Source organism: Marmota flaviventris, chromosome 3, assembly GCF_047511675.1.
Source record: "Marmota flaviventris isolate mMarFla1 chromosome 3, mMarFla1.hap1, whole genome shotgun sequence".
Classification (NCBI taxonomy): domain Eukaryota; kingdom Metazoa; phylum Chordata; class Mammalia; order Rodentia; family Sciuridae; genus Marmota; species Marmota flaviventris.
The window spans coordinates 89,476,591-89,497,724 of NC_092500.1; the positions used below are offsets into that span (position 1 = coordinate 89,476,591).

General features: G+C 35.6%; 1 protein-coding gene across 1 annotated transcript in view; it reads right to left on the reverse strand.

The window, feature by feature from the left end:
- Slco1c1 (solute carrier organic anion transporter family member 1C1) overlaps window positions 1–19,496 on the reverse strand; it is a 46,865-nt gene extending 27,369 nt beyond the window's left edge. The window contains exons 1-6 of the mRNA XM_027934233.3: window positions 19,434–19,496; window positions 15,001–15,154; window positions 13,613–13,754; window positions 7,920–8,052; window positions 5,430–5,548; window positions 1,365–1,511 (exon numbers count right to left, since the gene is read on the reverse strand). Of these exons, the coding sequence (XP_027790034.2) occupies window positions 1,365–1,511; window positions 5,430–5,548; window positions 7,920–8,052; window positions 13,613–13,754; window positions 15,001–15,129 (670 nt within the window). The 5' untranslated portion in view covers window positions 15,130–15,154; window positions 19,434–19,496. The remainder of the gene's footprint in view (window positions 1–1,364; window positions 1,512–5,429; window positions 5,549–7,919; window positions 8,053–13,612; window positions 13,755–15,000; window positions 15,155–19,433) is intronic.
- Between the last annotated feature and the right edge of the window lie 1,638 nt (window positions 19,497–21,134).

Below are 21,134 nucleotides of genomic sequence, written 5' to 3' on the forward strand. Positions count from 1 at the left end.
CTTGACATTAAAATTGATTTCTTCTACCTTAGTGAGAAAGTGTATCCATTTACTATGAGGTTCTGCAGTCCACACAGATTAATAGAAGCAGCTGGCAAAGAAGCTAGACCATGGAGCAGGGAAAGTACTCTCCAGAATGCTCATGACCAGCAAGTGTGGCCTTAGAAGGTAAGTGGAACAGACTGAACAGATTTTGGTTTCCAATAAACAGAAAGGTAGCTCTTGCCTGCAAAATATCTACACTCTATCTTTCATTACATACACATATTCTTGGGTGGTAAAATTACCTGGAGGGGAAACTAACTATGACCAGGCCCTTTTTAGAATAGAAGCAAGGCTAAAAGAGTGAGCAGACTCCGAGTTCTTAGAGCGGAAGAGGACACTTAGGCACCTGCATGCTTTTTTGGCTGCAACCTTTCCTCTAGTCCCCAGAGTAATTGCCTAGTGCATATATCACTGAGCTTTTTCTCTGTTCCAGTTCCTGATTTACACTACAGCTTTCCTTTAGAGCAAGAACCTGTTCTTAATTATAACCTGCTTGGCTATAAGCAGAATACCTGGAGTTCTGCAAAGCATAGGCAGGGCAAGCTTATACAGTGAACCTAGGTGTGGTTCCTTTTCCACTTAAATCTTGCCCTCTGTCCCTGAAGGCTAGGCCTTCAAAAGATCAGAACTCCAAGAAATAAAGACTGATGCATAAAAGAGAGAACAAGTCTTAGTCAGCCATATATCTCTAGTTTCTAGCTTAGTTCCAGGATATGAGGCATCCAGTAAACATTGCTTAGACGTATCTTAAGAGTTTGCCTTTGCTGTATTATTTTGGTTTTTGTGATTTCAGTTGCTCATCTATTCTCTGGGATCTCTCCAGAGATTCGTTAGCCTTGGGCCTTGCCCTTATCCTTTATACTTTCCTTTGTCCAACCCTGCCTACTGCCGAACCCCAGAATTCCTTGTTGCCTATCACTCAGGAAAAGAAGACTCTTTAAATAATCAGAGCTCATAGCCTGGAAAGCAGTTTTTAGGGATGTGGGAAAAAAATGATTTTTTAAAAGCCTCAGTGGTATACTTGTCCTATTTTAAAAAATCTATGAAATCTGAAGGCCATCAATATATTTTCACAAGGTCATATGTCATTGCAGTTGAGCTCACAGCTATTTTTTTTTATTTTGGTATTTCTTTCTTTAATGCAATAGGTCCTTCTAATTTATGAGGTTACCATCCTAATCCTCTGGGTGTGCTTAAAAGTGTGCTTGCTGACTAAAGAAATGGGGAATGAAGTATAAAACCTTTCACACCCAATTTAGCAGAGAATGGAATGAGCAGACTGGGCATTCACATTCCCTAGGTGACTGAGATGGTATTACCAATATAGAAAGCAGCATTGTCTTCAGTTGCGAAGTCATCCAAATAGGCAATACCCAGAGGCTGGATGGGAGTTTCTCCTAATCCTCGGAGAAGATTTCCCAGGAACACATACACCCACATGGATGAGCTGGCATCCCCTTCACATTCTTGAAAGAAAAACAAACAAGAGAATTAAAACTGGATCACTGGGCTGGAGATATAGCTCAGTTGGTAGAGTGCTTACCTTGCATGCACAAGGGTTTAGTCCCCAGCATCACAAAAAAAAAAAAAAAAAAAAAAACCTGGATCACTATCAAATTTATTTACTGTGCATTTCTACAATTGGTTCTAAACTTAGAATGCAAAAGTCAAATTTGCAACAGTCCTAATTTGATAGGAGTTTGAGCAGGTTTGAAAAATATTTTGCAGTTTCAATCTTAGGCAGTTAAATCCCCCAGACTAAGAAAGTCTATTATTACTTGTTTTTGTTCCCTTTACTTCTTTTTTTCTTACAGGTGGGGGGAGGATTTACTGGGTATTGAACTCAGAGGCATTCAACCACTGAGCCACATCCCCAGCCCTATTTTGTATTTTATTTAGAGACAGGATCTCATTATCTTGCTTAGTGCCTCATTTTTGCTGAGGCTGGTTTTGAACTTGAGATCCTCCTGCCTCAGCCTCCCAAGCTGTTGGGATTACAGGGTGCACCACCGTGCCTGGCTACCACTTACTTTTTATTTTCTGTCTTTATTTTATACCTACGTTGAGTTATTTGAATCCTTACATTCTAATAACACTGAATATTCTATTTGGAGCAAACAAATTTTTAACAAAGACGTTCTCATTTTAATTTTTAGACAACTTTCCTATTTTTCAGCAGAAATCACAAGTAATTACATTGTTGACCAGGTTTTATCTGAAATTCAAAATTTCATATGGTTCATACTGCAACACTGGGCTGAATTGCCTGCAATGACGTTTGTTTGTTAGTGATTAACCAGTTTTAGGTAACTGGAAGCAAACTCATTAATATTACAAACCCTAGCCTGGGTGTGGTGACATGCAACTGTAATCCCAGCAGTTTGAAAGGCTGAGGCAGAAAGATCATAAGCCAGCCTCAACAACTTAGTTTGGCCCTAAGCAACTTAGTGGGACCCTGTCTCAAAATAAAAAAAATGTTTAAAAACAGCTGGGGATGCAGCTCAGTGGTTAAGCACCTCTGGGTTAAAGCCCTAATACCAAAAGCAAAACAAAACAAAACAAACCCCTACAAATCCTATAGGCTTGAGCAGTACAAATATTCCAACATAAAGAACACTTTGGGTAGGGTTTTCAAAGTAAAATTCAAATCTAACAATTTTTAGATGCTTTCATCCAAGTCTGGTCATAATATGACCATATGAGGTAGGATAATTAATTACCTCTTATCATAAATGAAGTATAGCTCTGAACAGTTTAGCCATTTAATGCAATTGATAATATTAACTGTCTTCAGTAATCACCTATCTGAATGACTCCTCTCTGCCACATGCTAGGCTAAGTGGTTTGCAGGCATATTAAAATTGAATCCTCCTAATAATCTAATGAGGTGGGAGTTACTTTCACCTGTTAATAACCTTTAAAGTAATTTTGATTGTGATGATGGTTCATGAAGAATTGAAGTGGACATCTTTCAAACTCTGGATAAGGCAGGGCAATGGGAGACTACACCCTCACAGAGATTTTATCCTGATTCTGCTTTTTCTAGAAAAGTAGCAAGGTGATCATGGAATGTTCACTTATCTTCTCTCAATTTCTTCTCTGTTTCTCAAAATGTGATGTGAATTCCTTTTCTAAAAATTAAATCTAATGTTGATTCTGGCCTTACCATTTGTTTAATTTATAGAAATGTGGTGATAATCTTTAGTAGTTAAGTGTGGACACCTTAGATCAGTGCCTCCCAGCACAGTGTCCAAGGGTCATGAATTGCTATTAAAATGCAAATTGCTAAAAATTAAATTAAAAATTCAGTTCCTTGCTCACACTGGCAACATTCAAGTACCCACTAGTCACTTGTAGCTAATGCCTAGAGTGTTGTGGGAGAAAAGACTATGTTAGCTGAGCAGTGTCAGGACATGCTGAGCTACTGTGCAGAAACCTCATATCCTGTATTTAACCCCACTCTCATGTTTGGGGTGAACCTTGTGTCCACTGTGTCTAAGGAAAAGATTTTAAGAGACTGGAACCTCCACTACAGAAAAAGATCTGTGTACCTACCTGGTAACTTGTCCCTTTACATTAAAAATATTCTAATTCCTGGACTCTAAACTTGGATGTTTTACATTCTTCCATCAAAGTCTTCCATTTTTCCGAAATAGCTGCCTTGTCATTTTTATCATGTTTCTTTCCTGATTGTCCAAAGCAAACAACAGCTAAGTCTTTACTGACTGCATTGCATGTAGATGGAGCTCGACTCTTCAGTCAGCTACTTGTCTTTTTATGAGGACCCAACTGAATTGACCATCTATTGTATTCCATCAACAAGTCCTCCACTCTCATCCACTGGCTTGAAAATGTACTGAATGTCTGTCCCCATTTTTATATGTTCTTCTTCTAGAATGCTTTCCTTTCCCATAGCAGGAGAAGGTAAAGTTATTACATTTTATATCCACTCTTCCTTCCCTAAGCCATGTTTCTTGTAGTACTTTGGTCCTTCTTTTTACTTAGACAGCCAGATTTTAAATGTCGATTGCCCAGGGAAAAGACATCTTAACAGGTAGTATTAAGGAGGATATTAGAGGAACCAAAAGGCTTTACAGAATACATAGAAGATTTGACATGAAAGAAGGGCTTCTATACTGGCTGTATAGAAACCAATTCCCCAGGATAGGAGAAGGGAGCAAGTTGGGGGTGGAGTGGAGGGGAAGGAGGGTGCAGCACTGAGATATTACCTTTATGAGATATTGAAGACAGAAGTGGGAATTCATTCTTTCTGTTCATAGTGAGTCCTAGAGACATGGCAAAAACCTGCAGATAAGCACCAGGTGTGGTGGCACACACCTGTAATCCCAGCAGCTTGGGATGGCTGAGGCAGGAGGATTACAAGTTCAAAGCCAGCCTCAGCAACTTAGCGAGGCCCTAAGCGACTCAGCAAGACCCTGTTTCTAAATAAAACATAGAAAAGGGCTGGGGATGTGACTCAGTGGTTAAGCACCTCTGGGTTTAATTCCCAGTACCAAACAAACAAACAAATAAACAACAACAACAAAAAAAGCCAACCTGTGGATAAGTGTGTAGATTTTGGGAGGGAGGCTCCTCACAGGGCTTCCATGTCTAGGGTGATACAGAAGAAATGATTCCCCTGTTCCCTATGTGACTCAGATGTAGCACTGCTGAGCCATGTGCAGCCATAATGGAATGCTAGACATGCTGACAAAATTCCCTGCACCCTAGTTCATGTGCAAAGTGAATTATTTCCCTGTGTCCAAAACTGTCACTTGTGTGCCAAAGGGACCTGCTGTGCTCAGAAAGGCAGAAACATAATATGACCCCACCGTGATACCTGGTATGATCAAACACTGACCTGAGGGATTTTAGATATATAAACTGACAGGCGACTGAGAACATCAAGAGTGCCCCTGCTACAACTGCACCCCTATTGTGTAAGTAACCCCTGAGAAAAAGGGAGCAGGTTTTAGGAACAAATTTAAACTAAGGTTTTGACATTCTGATGGAAAGAGAATGAATGAGAAATCAAGTGTACTTAGGAGGAAAATCTATATTTCTTTCACTCTGAGCAGTGGACTGAGATATGTATGGGTTGGAGTCATTTTACCCAGATTTCCAGGTCCATCTATCTTAGAATCACTGGAAGATATTACTAGTCACCAGCAACAAAGGCTCCCTTCCATAACATTTGATCATCTGTATATTTTCTTAGGACCTCATCATATACTGCTTTATATTCTAGGAATTTTTATGGCACTATGATATCTCAATTTAAGTAGTAAAGTTTTTGAGAGGAAAAAAAATATACAGATATTTTGGTCCATACTAAAGCATATATAAAAGCTAAAGTAAATCATCATCATCAATCATCAACTTACCATTACTTATTTTGGATTTTTCCATAACTGAGATTGGTAATTGACTGCTTGACTCTAGGAGACATGGAGAGATGCTCAGAGTTGCATTGGAAGAAGAAGAAGACTTCTCATATCGGTACCTGAATAAAAATAATGTTTTCCTCAGGAAAGACTCATTAATACCAAGCTAGTCTATAGTAGCCTTCTAAATGGTGCTGTTTCTAAGCCTGACCCACCAGAGTCAATTTTCCAAGGAGTAGTCAGTATGAGCCTTTAAAAAATGTAAGTCAGATCATCTCACTCTCCAGTGGCTTCCCATCTTCTTCAGAAGAGAAGTTAAAGTGATTCAATTGCTCCTAACTTTACTACCCAAAGGATGGTCTGTAAACCAGCAGGGGCAGGGGAACCTCAGCCCTGATTCCAGGCTTACTGAATAACAATCTGTACTTTGGTGGCTCAAGTAGTCATCAAAGTTTGGGAAACAAGCTGGATATATTCTCCCATTCCCATTTACTTCTCAGATTGCGTATTTGATGCACTCCCCCTACCATTCCATAAGGCACACAGGCCCCTGTGCCATTCATCCACACCACACTCCCTCCTACTGAAGGAGCATTGTGTTCCCTGTTCATTTAGGATGGAAGTCTTTTTTCCCATTGTTATGGTTTAGGTATTAGGTGTCCCCCAAAATCTCATGTGTGAAATAATGCAAGAAAGTTTAGAGGTGAAATGATTGGTGCATTAATTCCCTGATAGGTATTAGCTGGGTGGCAACTATAGAAGGTAGGGTGTGGCTGGAGGAGGTGAGTCCCTGGGGTATGTATGTCCTTGAGTATGTCCTTATGGAGCAGAATGCTCTCTCTCTCTCTCTCTCTCTCTCTCTCTCTCTCTCTCTCTCTCTCTCTCTCTCTGCTTCTTGGTGGCATGTCCTAAACTGCTTTCCTCTACTACACACTCTTCTGTCATGATGTCCTGCCTCATCTTGGGCCCAGGCCCAAAGCAAAGGAGCCAGCCATCTATGGACTTCTGAAACTATGAGGCTCAAATACATTTTTCCTTCTCTAAAATTGTTCTGGTCAGATCTGTTGGTCACAGCAGTGAAAAAGCTGACTAAAACACCCAAATGCCTGTGTGGCTCACCCTTCACCTCTTCAGGTCTTCAGATATCACTCCCTCTTTCTGTGAACTGTTTCTTGGACACCCTACTATCAGTTGCAAACCACACTCCTGACTGCCTACTTTTTAATAGGTTACCTTTCGTAACTAGGTTATTTTTCTCTGTAGTTTTTAACATTATCAAACATACTGTATTACTATTTATTTTTAAATTTTCTGTCTCTTCTTCATAAGATCCATGACAACAGAGATTATTTTTCATTACCATGTCTCCACAGCCTTTACCATGATCAATATGGACTTGATAAATTCATGAGCTGGTTGAGATAACACACATAAAACTAAACTCATCTGTTGGGACAGGTCCTTACTCATTGGTATGCATGATTAGTATGTTTTATTAGACATCAAGGATATTTCTTCTAGGCAGATAGTCTTTTTAGAGAACAAGAAATCACACTGAATAAGTACCCAGCTTGTGACCAATGCTATAAAAAGTCGAAAAGAAGTTATATAATAATCCTGAGTAGATAGCAAGTGCCACGGGGAAAGAGATTGTGCATATTTTTATTTTTGTATTGTTTCTTCACGGAAATAAGTCCCATTACCTGGCATAGTACCTGGCAAGTGGCAAACACTAAATCATAAATAACTAATGCATCTCTAATTTATAAAAGATGGTGGACAAGAATCTAAGTCTGTCATGTTGGCATCCTCTGTCAGCTCTAGCCTGCCTATCCCACCTCTCATATACACTCTGATTTTCTTGTACTGCTATCCTATATTTGTAATTAACTTGAAGTTAAAAAAAGTTCATCTGAACGCAACACCTTTAAGATAAAACCATTGTTGATTACTGGTTGAAATAAGGTAGAATTAGCAAAAGATAATTGCTTAAACTATACAACAACAATAACACAGTTACTGCTTATGTCAGGAATTTTGATAAGCATTTTACCTGTGTCATCTCACTTAAAATTTGCAGCAGCATTACAAGCTACTTATTACTTTTAAGATGCATAAACTCAAGCTAAGAAATGTTAAGTAACATGAGATAGCATTTATTATATATAGTATTCATTCATGACTCATTTGACACCCACTTGACATTTATTGCACATGTTAATTCTTTTATGTATATATTTTGCTTCCATAGCTCAATGACAGCATTTGACTCAAAATATACTAATTAAAACTTTTTCTTTAATTGTGTTGACATCAATAATTTTCCTAGATTATCATCACTAATAAAATTATTCTGAAATTTTGTCCAAAGAATATATAATAAGACATAAAATTATATGGCATAAATTCCCTTTTAAACGATTAACTGTAATTACAAAAAGGAGAAAGACAGTTGTTGGGTAAGCTGAAACGTGACTGCTTTGGACTTACTGCTCCATGAAGAATTGAGGCACTGCGATGAGCAATGTTCCCACTCCCATGATCAGGCACCCTGCTCCGATTATTTTTGGCCTGTGAAGTTTGGCTCCAAAGTAGCTAACAAAGGTTATAACCAAGAGATTCCCTTTGGGGGAAAGAATAAAGCATTCAAAGTTAGAGAACTCAGATAACAACTGATAGGCAGCTCAGTACATGAGTGTACACAGCAGGTTCAGCAATGATTTGAGTCCACCAGCTCCCCACCATGGTCCTCAAGGTTTACCTTTTTTATCTTTAATATGACTATTGAAATTGGCTCCATATACACTATTTCAGTCACCTTATTCTTTCAGGCAAATATTTTAATTACCATCACATTCACCCAAGCTACTTACTTATTTGCCCTTTAAAGTATTTTATCAATAAATTAAATTGTTGAAGGATTCCTTGAGTTGCTTGCTTAAATTTTCCTTAGTGATTTTGAAGTAAACTTATTGCTGTTTCTTCATTCAAGTTTTCTATTAAAACTTCTATTAGTTTTCCAGTTGCTCTTGAAATATATATATGTTCTCTCTCTAGCTGATATCCCCAACAGAAACAGTAAAACAGACATAACTGTACCTCACTTTAAATTAAATCAAATTATGAAGCTCATATTTACACAAATGATATCTTATCATTTGTTTATATACTTTTTAAAGATTCAAAATAGAAATAAAATTACTCCACATGGGTAATTTTGGTACACAGTAACTATATTGATCTTAATGTACACATGTAACACAAATTTTATGAAATACAAAAATCTCTATAAAACATGTCCATCTCTCTCTTTTTTAAAATAATCAGAGTGTGTTTTCTTTAGGTAAGAATTAAGCCTTTCTAAAATGTCTCCAGTGAAGCATGTGATAAGTTACTTTGTACTTGATTGTGGGGGTCAATGTGATTAAATAGCTTCAGGGAAGATTTCTCAGGCTTTGCTGTGTATGGCAATTATAGGAAGGAGGTGGTGGGAGAAATGGAACTTGTTAAAAATGCACATTCTTGGCGGATCCAAACAGTTTCAAATTCCCTGGAACCAGGAGCTAGCCAAGAAATCTGCATTTCTAAAACAAGCTCAAGAGCATTGACAGGACCATCCTGCAACATGCTTTGATAAATGTTGTTTAGGGTCTTACAAGGGATTTTAGAGTCCTAGTTATTTTCATCTGGTGTATTTATTTTTAAGAACTGCAGAGCTAGAGAGAGGAAGAACTTAACACTTCCCCAGCAATTGATGATGATGACTGATGGGTTCCTTGCTTTGAAGTTCTCCTTGATGTTTTCAATTTTCCAGCAAGAGTGTATCTCCTTACATTTGTAAGCAATCATTTAATTTACTACTGTTTAGTCACCTTGCCAGCTTTAGCCAATTGGAAAAAGAGCAGTAGCTTTTTTAGCCTTGAGGATAATAATAATAATGACAGCAACTTGTACAGTGGCTCTATGCTTTCTGGCTTCAGGAAGAATTAAGCTTTTTATTTTTGTATTTCATTTTATGTTTTTAAGTAAGCATGAGATTTCCCATTTGGCATTTAAGTATTTAGCAGAAGACACTTTGTATCTCATTATACTGATAATGATGTCTATATGTTTCTTAATGGGCCCCAGTAAATAAACCAAAGTAAAGAGAGAGCTGACTTTCAGTTACCCCACCTGCCCTGCACCAATACTTCACAGCAAAGGACTCAGTCACAGGCTGTTCCTGATTACATTCATGGCTATGCAACATACAAGATGATGCCATTTTGGCATCGGTGATATTGTAGACATTTTTGCTTCCTTTACTTAATACCTTTTGTGAGCTCTCAAGACACACTTGGGGAAAAATGATGATCAATAATCTTAAACTAATAAACAACAACAACAACAAAACCAAATTGGTTATCAAAGTTCTTCCACACCTACCATCACTAGCCTCTGAAAAAGACAAATCTAGAGAGTTTTACAAATATATTTTACCTAACTTTAAAGTAACAGAGTCTCCTTCTTTCACTCCCTGTCTGCACACACATGCAAAAATTTCAAATAGGAGAAAAGAAAGTTACTCAAGTCATGTCACAAGACCCTTGAAACCAAAACTGGACAAGGACACTCAATTAAAGGTGATTAGAAAATTGATTATGATAATATGAACAGATTTCTGTATCACAGTATATGAAGGACAATTAAAGTTCAAGCTTAATTATGATGATTGATACATGTAAATATCCCAAGCAAAAGTATCAGAGAACTAAACAGTAAGCAAAAACAACACTTGCTGACCAAGTACTGTTTATTCCAGGAGTACAAGAGTATGATCAAGTAAGAAAAAAAAAAATCTATGAATCAAATCATTATACAGCCAGTGGAAAGATAATTTCATGTTTATCATAATAAATGTAGTAAAAGTACTCAATTCAATTAACCATAACTTAATGAGCAAATCAATTTTTGAAATATATGCATAAAAACCATGCAGCAAGGATATTGTTAGATAATAAATATTTGAAAGCATTTGGATTAAGTCAATTATAAGAGAAGGGTATCCACTGCCATTGTCCCTGATTTTTCTATTTAACACAGTACTGGGGCCAATGTAAAGAAACAAGAACAAGAAAATTACAGATTTAAGAATTAAAAAGGAAGATATATAAAATTGTCTTCTGTTTCAGACAATGGGATTGTCTACTCAGAAAATACTAAAGCTTCTTCTATTGTCAATCAATTAAAATTAACATAAGTTCAGCACACCTATAATCTCAGTGGTAGTGAGGCTAAGGCAGGAGGATCTTGAGTTCAAAGCTAGTCTCACGAAACAAGGTGCTAAGCAACTCAGTGCGACCCTGTCTCTAAATAAAATACACACACATACAAAAGAAAAATTAACATAAGTTACTAACATAAGTTCAGCAAAGTTGCTGCACATAGTTAACATTTTGAAATCAATATTGTACCCCTATTCTAGGATTATCAAATTTAAAAAAGTAACAAAAATTCTTTTAAACAGCAATAAAAATTTAAATAGATAAGAATAAATCCAACAAAAGATGAGTAATACATTTATGAAGAAAATTACAAAAATAAAATTGAACATGATAAGAAAAAGGCCTAATTAAATGGAGAGTTATTTTACATTCATGGTTAGGAAGATTCATTGTCATACAATACTAGCTAACAGATCTGACCAATAAGTTCTAAACAATTAAGATATTTAAGAAAATTATTATCCAAATATATCTAAGAAAAATTGAAGAGCAAGATTATTTTCCTACCTGATAGCGAAGTTAATTATAAAACTATTATCATTAAAATTGTCTTATATTGAGTCAAGGATAAAAACATTTAAACAGATTTAAAAGAAGTGCTAAGTTAATAAGTGATTTAAAAAAAAAAAGACAAATCATTGGACCAAAATTGATTGGTACAAATCACTGGACCAAGTATACACTCAATTAATGGTGATTAGAAAATTGGTTATGATAATGTGAACAGATTTCTGTATCACAGTATATAAAAATCTATTTAAAGATCATTAAAGTAAAACATTAAAAAGCAAAACAAAAAAAAAACTTTAAAAATATTTTTAGTTATTTTATTTTGGGGGAGGGTGGGGGGAGTGGAAAAATATACTTTTTATTAAAATGTGGTATTTATGTTTACATGTGGCTTTTTAGGTTTAAAGTGCATGCTTTTAAAATTCCTATTTCAATTTCTCATGTAGTAAAAATATGATAGTGAGAATATTCATATGGTTTTTCACATATACTGACAATTTATTAACACATTCTTGAATGCTATTTTCCCAGAAGTTCATTTCTTTTTTTATTATTATTTTTATATATATATGACAGTGGAATGCATTATAATTCTTATTACACACATAGAGCACAAGTTTTCATATCTCTGGTTGTATACAACCAGAGATTATATACAACCAATTCATATTTACACCAATTCATGTCTTCATACATATACTTTGGATAATAATGTCCATCACATTCCACAATCATTTCTAACTCCATACCCCCTCCCTTCCCCTCCCACCCCTCTGCCCTATCTAGAGTTCATCTATCCCTACCCCACTATGAATCAGTCTCCTTATATCAGAGTAAACATTTGGCATTTGGTTTGGGGGGATTGGCTAACATCACTTAGCATTATCTTCTCTAACTTCATCCATTTATCTGCAAATGTCATGATTTTATTCTCTTTTATTGCTGGGTATTATTCCATTGTGTATATATGCCACATAACCCAATCAATGAATGGGCCAAGAACTTGAACAGACACTTCTCAGAAGATTATATACAATCAATCAACAAATATATGAAAAAATGCTCATCATCACTAACAATTAGAGAAAATCAAATCAAAACTAAGATTTAATTTCACTCTAGTTAGAATGGCAGCTATTATTAATACAAACAACAATAAGTGTTGGTGAGGATGTGGGGAAAAAGGTACACTCATACACTGCTGATGGGACTGCAAATTGGAGCAGCCAATCTGGAAAGCAGTATGGAGATTTCTTGGAAAATTGGGAATGGAACCACCATTTGACCCAGCTATCCCTCTCCTAGGTCTATGCCCAAAGGACTTAAAAACAGCATACTACAGGGACACAGCCACATCAATGTTTATAGCAGCACAATTCACAATAGCTAAACTGTGGAACCAACCTAGATGCCCTTCAATAGATGAATGGATAAAAAAATGTGGCATATATAGTTATTTTATTTTTTGATTGAACATATCCTTACCAACCTAAATAAATGCCTGCCAAAGAACGAATGGATGAAGAACACACACACACACACACACACACACACACACACACACAGAGAGAGAGAGAGAGAGAGAGAGAGAGAGAGAGAATGAAATTCTACTCAGCCAAAAAGAAAAAATATATATACTTAAAGTATAGAGAACAATTTGAAATAAAGAATCAATATATGGAAATATTAGTAAGTTATGATATGAAAAACCTATAATTGTTTTTGGCCAATTCTGTCATTTTTAGAAAAATTCTTTGTTATAAATAAATACTTCACTTGGGGAGAAATTAGATGGTAATGCCAGGAGATATCCAAGAATAAAGGACATTGTTTTACAAAATGGAATGATTGAGAGCTGCAGTTTGGGAGTGAGTCCAGAATCCTGGAAGGAAGGAATGTAGAAGAGGCAAGAGAAGCAAATTGGGATTATGGTCAGGAAACTAACTTGTCTGGAAATCCATGGATTGCAAATAACTAGAACAAACCTGTGATATTTGAGATAAAGGTGTTCAATGGAAACAGTAGAACTTTAAGCCATTTTAAAGCACATCAACCAATACAGAAGTTTCATTCTTAGAATAATCTAGAAGAATTAACAGTAATTTGCTTTCCTATAACTCAAAATACCAATCAGTTTCTCACCCTCTTCTCTAGGAAAGTGTTTCAATTTGACTGGAGACTCTAAATTGTATGAGCCATACAATAATGAATACCTAGGGTAGGAAATGCATTGCTAGGTGCTCTGAGAGAGCAAATTGCCTTTACTATAGCATAAGGTTATGGCAAATTCTGTCCAAACAAGATTTTACAGGTCAGATCACAGCAGACAACAGAATGGAGAGAGGAAAGTCACCTAGCCATAAGAATATCTTGGGCTTAAAGGTAAAGTCGGGTATTTGCAATACCTACCAATTTCAAAGCTACCATCAATTACTCCAACTAGTGAGGAAGGGATATCAAACCTCCTCTCTATCTGAGTGATGGTGCTCTTCAGATAGCCTTCTGCCAATGCTTTGGCAAAGTAAACAAAAGACAAGGCACCCAAGAACACCTGGAAAATAAAACAGATTACAGTCTGTCTGTAGCTTGACACAGATTGGAAAATTTACTAAGCAAACATACAAGAACACAAACTAAGAGCAACATACAACATTAAGTTTATTATTGAAGATTTAATTCAACCACTGTTATAGGCTTCATTCAACCCCAAGCTCATGCAGATTTCAAAAATAAGTTCAAATTTTCTTGGAATTTGAAATGTATGCTGATTTCATTCAAAATAAATATGTTGAATACCATTTCTTCCTATCTTTCTCCCTTCTCCAAAGGATGTTTTACAGGAGTCTAGCTTTGAAAAGAAGATCAATATATACGAAGCAAAGAGAGGAAGGAGTCATTGATGAGCCACAAAATAAAACAAATGAAAACCATAAACCAAACAGCTGGCATCTTGTCAAAAGTCTAACACTCATAATTCTGTATTTTCTCAGTGATTGTGCATATATCAGCAAGGACACAGTAGACTGAAAAAAAGGAACTAACAGCCCTCATGTTTAAGTTCATGTGTGTTAAATTTGTACTCAACAAGCTTCTTAATGGCAAATGTTTCTTGGTATCTGGTTTATGTATTTTGCTAGACAGGTGTGTGATGCAATATCCATCTGCATCTAGATTAGCATTAATGTGAAAAAAATGTAAGTATTTGCTGAGTGAATATTTGGTATAAAGATAAGAGGTTTCGGCTGGGGTTGTGGCTCAGTGGTAGCGCACTCGTCTGTCATGTGTGAGGCATTGGGTTTGATCCTCAGCACCCCATAAAAATAAATAAGTAAATAAAATAAAGGTATCGTGTCCATCTACAACTAAAAAAAAATTAAAAAAAGATAAGAGGTTTGAGTCATACAGAGTTCCATTTAAAAAGCAACACTGTCCCTTACTGTATAGCAATGAAAGTCAAAATTATTTTATAAAATGGAAATAATATGGGTGATTCATAGATTAAATATCATACCTGTGCTTACTTAGTAAAATATCTGGTACATGGTAAAAATTCAATAATTATTATTTTCTAATATTTCTCCCCTTTTCTGTACCTTCAAAAAATCCCAAGAAACTAATTTAACCTACATGGTTAGGAAATGATTGTTCCCATGGCCAGGCAAGGTGTGGTTTTATTAAGCTGCATATAAAATCTTATTTTTAAAAGGAAAGCAGTTTTCACTTCTAAATTATTATACAGAAGATAGTTGAATAGAAAGCCAAGAGCGTAACCTCCACCCAATCCTTCATTACTCTACCTTTAGTTCACCACAGCAGGGCTGTTTTCCCTTTGAGGAGGGATATTCCATTTTAAAGGAAGGCCTTCCAACAGGTTGCACTGAATTTTTGCAGAACAACTGGATATTTTCTTTGGATGAAGTGTCCATTATGAAATTGCTTCTGGACTCTAACCTGTCAAAGTTGATTTTAAAAGTTAAACAAATAATTCAAATCTACACAATTTATTAAATCATATTTTATTTCACTTCTATAGACATCATTTATGGAAGACATCTTTTGTAACCATAGTAAATTGGCAAAATCTTTCAATTAAAATCAAACAGGATATTTGATTAACTAATCCTGCTATTGGGACATTGTTGCCAGCATTCTTTCTCAATCCTACTGGTTTAAGCCTCATTACAGCAAAGAATAAATTTAAATGTTGCCTTTGGAATAAATAAAGAGGCACAGTTTTGCTAACTTTGTGGTCTTGCCAGATTAAACTAGGAGCAAGCAGGAAAGGAAGAAGAGGAATTCAACCATTTTAATGTTGATTCACTTGCACTAATCTTAAAGCCTTCACATCTGCCTTCTTATCAGAATGAGTAGAAGAGGTTGATACCCACCGTAAGTCCCTAAAGTACCTTATAATTCCTGGAGGGCCAAATTTAGGCTTAAAGTATTGCAAAAGCAAAGAGGTCAAATTTGTGTATCATTTTAGTTTGACAAGTAGGAAGAAGAATTATCTATGACTGAGGCTTGGATTTGACTCAGAAGAAAGTATAGTCTTGGGTCTGCCTTATAGTAAGAAAGATGGCCTCCCTTCCCATGCTTAATTTTCTTTCTTTTTTAAAAATGAAAATACAATGTTTATTTCTAATTTTACAAAAATATATACCATAGTAAAGACTTTCTATAAATGACCCAAATTTAAAACATACTTTAGTATGATTTTTTTAAAGTTTATTTTACCAATAAACTTGTAATAACTCATATTGGAGGCTATGCTTACTTTTCTACACTGCCTTGCTCTTTTGTCCTGATCAAACCCTTGACAGCACCCCATTCTCTGAACCTATTTCTCTGTCTTGACATCAATATCTGCACATCCCGTGGCCCAACTTCTTTAGGATTCTGCATGACTCGGTGCATGCCTGATAAGCTAATTTATATCAAAGGATTAAAAAAATAAAATACCCCCGGGATCTCCCTAAAGATTATTAGGTAACACAATTCCATATTAAGAGATCCTCCACATATGTGTTACACTAACAAAAGAAATGACAATTGGAGTAAAAGTTCATGTATTGTGGTGGAAACAGGTTCATTCTGAGTGTTGTATGGGGATCTTGACTTTATGTAATGCTTAGTCTATGTTTATTAAGCCTTCATTGTTTGAAAAAAATCAAGTAATAGTATTATCAATAATTTATTTGGAAATATGAAGTTAATATCAGAAAACCTAAGCCATTCAAAAGTTAAGAGGATTTGTCTGGGAGGGGAAAGAGGGTGAGTCAAGTGTTTGGTTTTCAAAAATTATTGTTATATTTATAGATTACATTATATAAAAAACATGTATAACTTTAAATTTCAAAAAATGTACAAGGGGAAGAAAAACGAAACAAAAATATTGCAACCCCCCCCCCCCCCAAAAAAAAAAACCCAAAAAAACTAAACAGAATTGATATTGATAATGCTAATTGAGATCAAAAGGTGACACAAGGATAAAAACACGATGGGTAGGAACATAAAACAAAAGTTATGTACAGGATACAAAAATAATTGTAAAATGTTGGCAAAATGGATAACTTTCTAGCAAATATCAATTATCTATATTGACACAGAGCATAAGAGAAAAATAACCAAGAAAGACATTGACAAAAATAAATTGAAATTATGCCCTAAACAAAGACACCAAGATATATCTTGGTATATATGATACAATATACATTATAGTATATATTGATATAACAGGAGTGCTTTATCAATCACTATCCTTCAAAGGAAGATAGTAGAAAATGGAACCAGAGTATTGTTGTTTTCATTCATTGACAAAACTAAAATTATATTGAAAATTAGATCTCATAAAGACAGCATAAAAAGAAATGCTTCAGGAAAGCCCATGAACTATAAAATCTCAAATACAATGCTAGCAAATACAGATGAATAAACTAATATTTTACAGCTAGGAATATTCTAAAAACTTAAATAATTGATGGAGACGAGAAAATTTATTCACCTATCAAAATTAAAACAATAAAATATTAGTTGATGCAAAAATATCAGGTGGTAAGATTCAAATCCATTCCTGATTTTTAAAAAATAGCAATTTTTTTCTACCAGTACCTGATATGAGAAGGTACTTCATATACACTGAGTTAGGAAGATTATTTTTCCAGAACAATGTTTTTCCAGAACAATTAAAAGGGGAGACACAGAAAACAAACAAAAAGGGGGTGGGAGGTTGCAAAACACTGAGTTATACAATGCTAAATAGGTTCCTTCACTACAAAACTAATGAGTGCCTTCGACTGAATTCCTAGAAAGATCCATTGCTTACAGTGAAATATTGAATGATCAAATAACCCAAGAATAAGTCCAATAAAGTCCAATACCTTCATGCAATGAAATGCTTTGAAGCCATTGGAAAGTAATATAAAGAAGTAACCATAGGCATGTAGATCTAGGGTAATTCAGAGCAAGTTTTAAAAATACATTGTACAAAACAGTGTATATAAAAATTATTTAGTAAAATAAATAAATATTCACACATGTATATAAATAGAAACAAAGTTTCAAAACATACTATTTCTGGTTGGTGATATTACAAATAATTTTTAAAAGTGTTTTGTGTATATTTTCTAATTTTTCTTCAATAAACATGTACTATTATATGAAAAATATTTTAAGATATTAAAATGTAAAAATATCACCAGGTAAAAAAGACATAATCCAGAAAAATTTTAAATACTAAATTGTAAATCTACAGCTTAAGTTGTAATACTTCTCCAAGAATTACACTATATAATTCATATTGGCTTATTATTTTAGGGGTTAATATCTCATATGATTTCCCATCAGCCATAATATTAAAGCCAGTGACAAGAAAATTCAAATAACAAATATTTAACACTACAATCTACTAACACTCAAATTGAATCTATCCTTAAAGATCCAAAGGATTAATTTTAATATGCTAATGCTAATGAGAAGAAATTTGAAAATAATATGTAAAAACTTGAGACACTAAGTACATTGTCTCTTCTAGATTTGGAGGTATTAATATAAAAATTGTTTTAACTGGAATCTAGAAGTGATAGCAGAAGGGAACTATCTACAGTGATCATAGTTAAGGTAGTAGAGCATAATAATATCTAGCTTAAAATATTGACACTGCATAGTTTTGCTGAAAATGCAATTTCATCTTGATGGCTAATCTGCAAATCACTGCAAATGCAGTATGTTCTAAGGAGGCTACAGTTTGTGAGCATGGAGATTTCCAGCCATTGAAAACAGAGGGAAAGAAGCTCAATGATATGAATGGAACTATCCTCAGCACACAGAATAACTTTCTTCAATAGTCTTTGAAGAAAGAGAGTTAGAGGACACAGTTAACAAGCAGGATTTACGTCTGGCAAAAGCCTAATTAATCATTTGAATAGATTGTAGGGAAAGACATATGGCAAAGTTTTCATGCAGCACCCTGGGATTGGAAACAAAAGTCAAACTAGCCAACCAGTTTTTCTTTCATTTTAGGCTGAAAAAAAACTGAACTCTCTGTTTCCATGGGCTTATAAATTTAATCCTCTGGTCTTTAAATTTAGAGGCAGGTGTCTGAGAGATGTTACAGTTGAATCACACAGATGCACTTGACGCCTGTGGTCTGAAATGATGACTAAGACACTCTCCAGCAGGCAGCCTCCAAGGACTCCAGGGAAAGTCAGAAAGGCAGTAACCTCCTTACCATCTTGCATGAGGAAAACCTAGGTACCAGCTTGGCTTCTGGACTTTGGGATCCCACCTTCAAAAGGAGTGAGTGTTGTTTAGAAGGCTCATTGCTGAGGAGTGACTGTTGTTTAGAAGGCTCATTCTTCCCCCAACCTTACAAATAACTTTATGTCAGATTTAATAAGTACTATTTTTATGCCAGGTGATATATGTACTTTTTGTAATCCTTAGAACAATCCCCCAAAGGTTAGCATTATAAGCCCATTTAGAAAGTGATATGGATCAGAGTAGTTAAGTGGCTGGTCCAAAGCTACCCAACTATGAGCAGCAGAGACAAAATTTGAACCCAGATTTGGGCTTATCTGACTTCTTCAACCAGTCTCCTCTCCTATTTCCACCATCAACTCTCATTGAAGAGCGTTGGAACCCATAAGTAATGCAGAATTCAAGGGTTTATGGACTTCTTTCCTGTGAGAATCAGTGGTAAGGTCACAAAATTCAAAAGAGAACCAGATCTTACCTGGAGGTGGAGAAGCAAGACAGCCAGTTCCTCTCACGTGTGCGGCTAGACCACACGCCACAGGCTGAAAGAGGAAACCCAGGTGAATTCCACAGCAACCGTGTGAGCAGTGCTGCCAGGTCAGGAGAGCCTGGGTGGACACAGACAGAGCAGATTAAGGGAAATAAAGGATGAAGGATCTGGTCTCACCCCTGAGCAATCTCTTCTCTTTCGTCTTTCCAACTGGCCTCTTTTTTTCTGGCAGTCTGCAGAGAATTGGCCACGCTGGCAAGGCCACTGACATGCATCTCAGCTCCTGGGGCACAGAAAGAGCTGAAGCCTTTGAGCCATTTCTTTGCAATTTGCTGCAAGTTTAAGGCCACACGTGATAAAGCTTTCTTTATGGGAGAGAGTGAAAAAAGAAAAGACCACTTGTGATCTTTCTTGCTGATTCCCAGAAAACACAACACTGCAGGGGGCAGAGGGTAAGGGAACAGAAGCCAGAGGAGGGACGGAAGTTTGTAACAAAGATCCCTCCTTCTCCTTCCAAAAAGTTTTCAAGCCAGCCATTCCTTAGGGACATCACTGGGATCCTTGTGTTTTGTTTGTTTGTTGTTTGTTTTGTTTACTTAAAAAAGCTCTTGGGCAAAGTTGCTGCATGGTTTCCTTTCCCATTGGGATTCTAGAATCTGCAGGGACCATATATTAGGTCAGGATCAAAGCTCTCCAGAGCTCTCTCCAGAAAGAGTTAATTCTCAGAGAGACAGGATCAGTTGTTCACATCCACAATTTCTCTGAGTCTTGAAAATAGAAAAAAAATTTTTCTTTTAATTTTTTTGGCATTCAATTGCTTATTATATGCAATTCTAAAGAAAGAGAACTCCTTGCACTGAGAGATTGTATAATTCTAATCCATTCCTTTCCAGGAGAACAATTTTAGAGGATTTTGAGCAGTATTAATTGGCATTTGGTTTCTGTCAATAATGAATTTGCTACCCAAATCAACCAAGACTCATTCAGTTCTTAAATGGATATGACTCTGGTTGGTCACTTAATTTTACTGACTTTCAACTTCTTCTTCTGTGAAGCAAAATTTTTGTTCTTTTTTAAAAAAAAAAAAACATTTACAGGGTTGCTTTAAGGATCAAATTACACCATGTATTTAAAAATACATTTCAAATAACTAAGCTCTAAATGACCAGAAGGTATCATTATCACATACATAATTTCAATTCACACAATGTTCTGGATGGCTAATCAATATTAATCATCAGCCAGGCGTGGTGAGCCACACCTGTAGTTCCAGTCACTGGGTACGCTGAGTCAGGAGGCTGGCCTTTTGAAAGTTCAAGGCTAGCCTTTGTAACCTAGTAAGATCCTGTATCAAAAAACTTTTAAAAGGCAGGACTGCGGATGTAGCTTAGTAGTAGAATGCCTCTGAGTTTAATTCACAGAACTAGTATAAAATAGTAAATAAATAAATATGTGTGTCGTGTGTATAAATACACAAATATATGTGTAAATACATATGTATTTATGTGAATCAAATATTTTCTATATTTGTTTAACTACAAAAGAATTAAAGAAGAGGCAAAGAAAGTGGGAATTATCTTAAACCTTACAACAAAGCAGTGATATATCCAGACTCTGAAAAACCAAGTATATTTTAGCAATCAAACCAGATTTTGCCATCAGCAATAGTGAGTAAACATCTTATTAAGA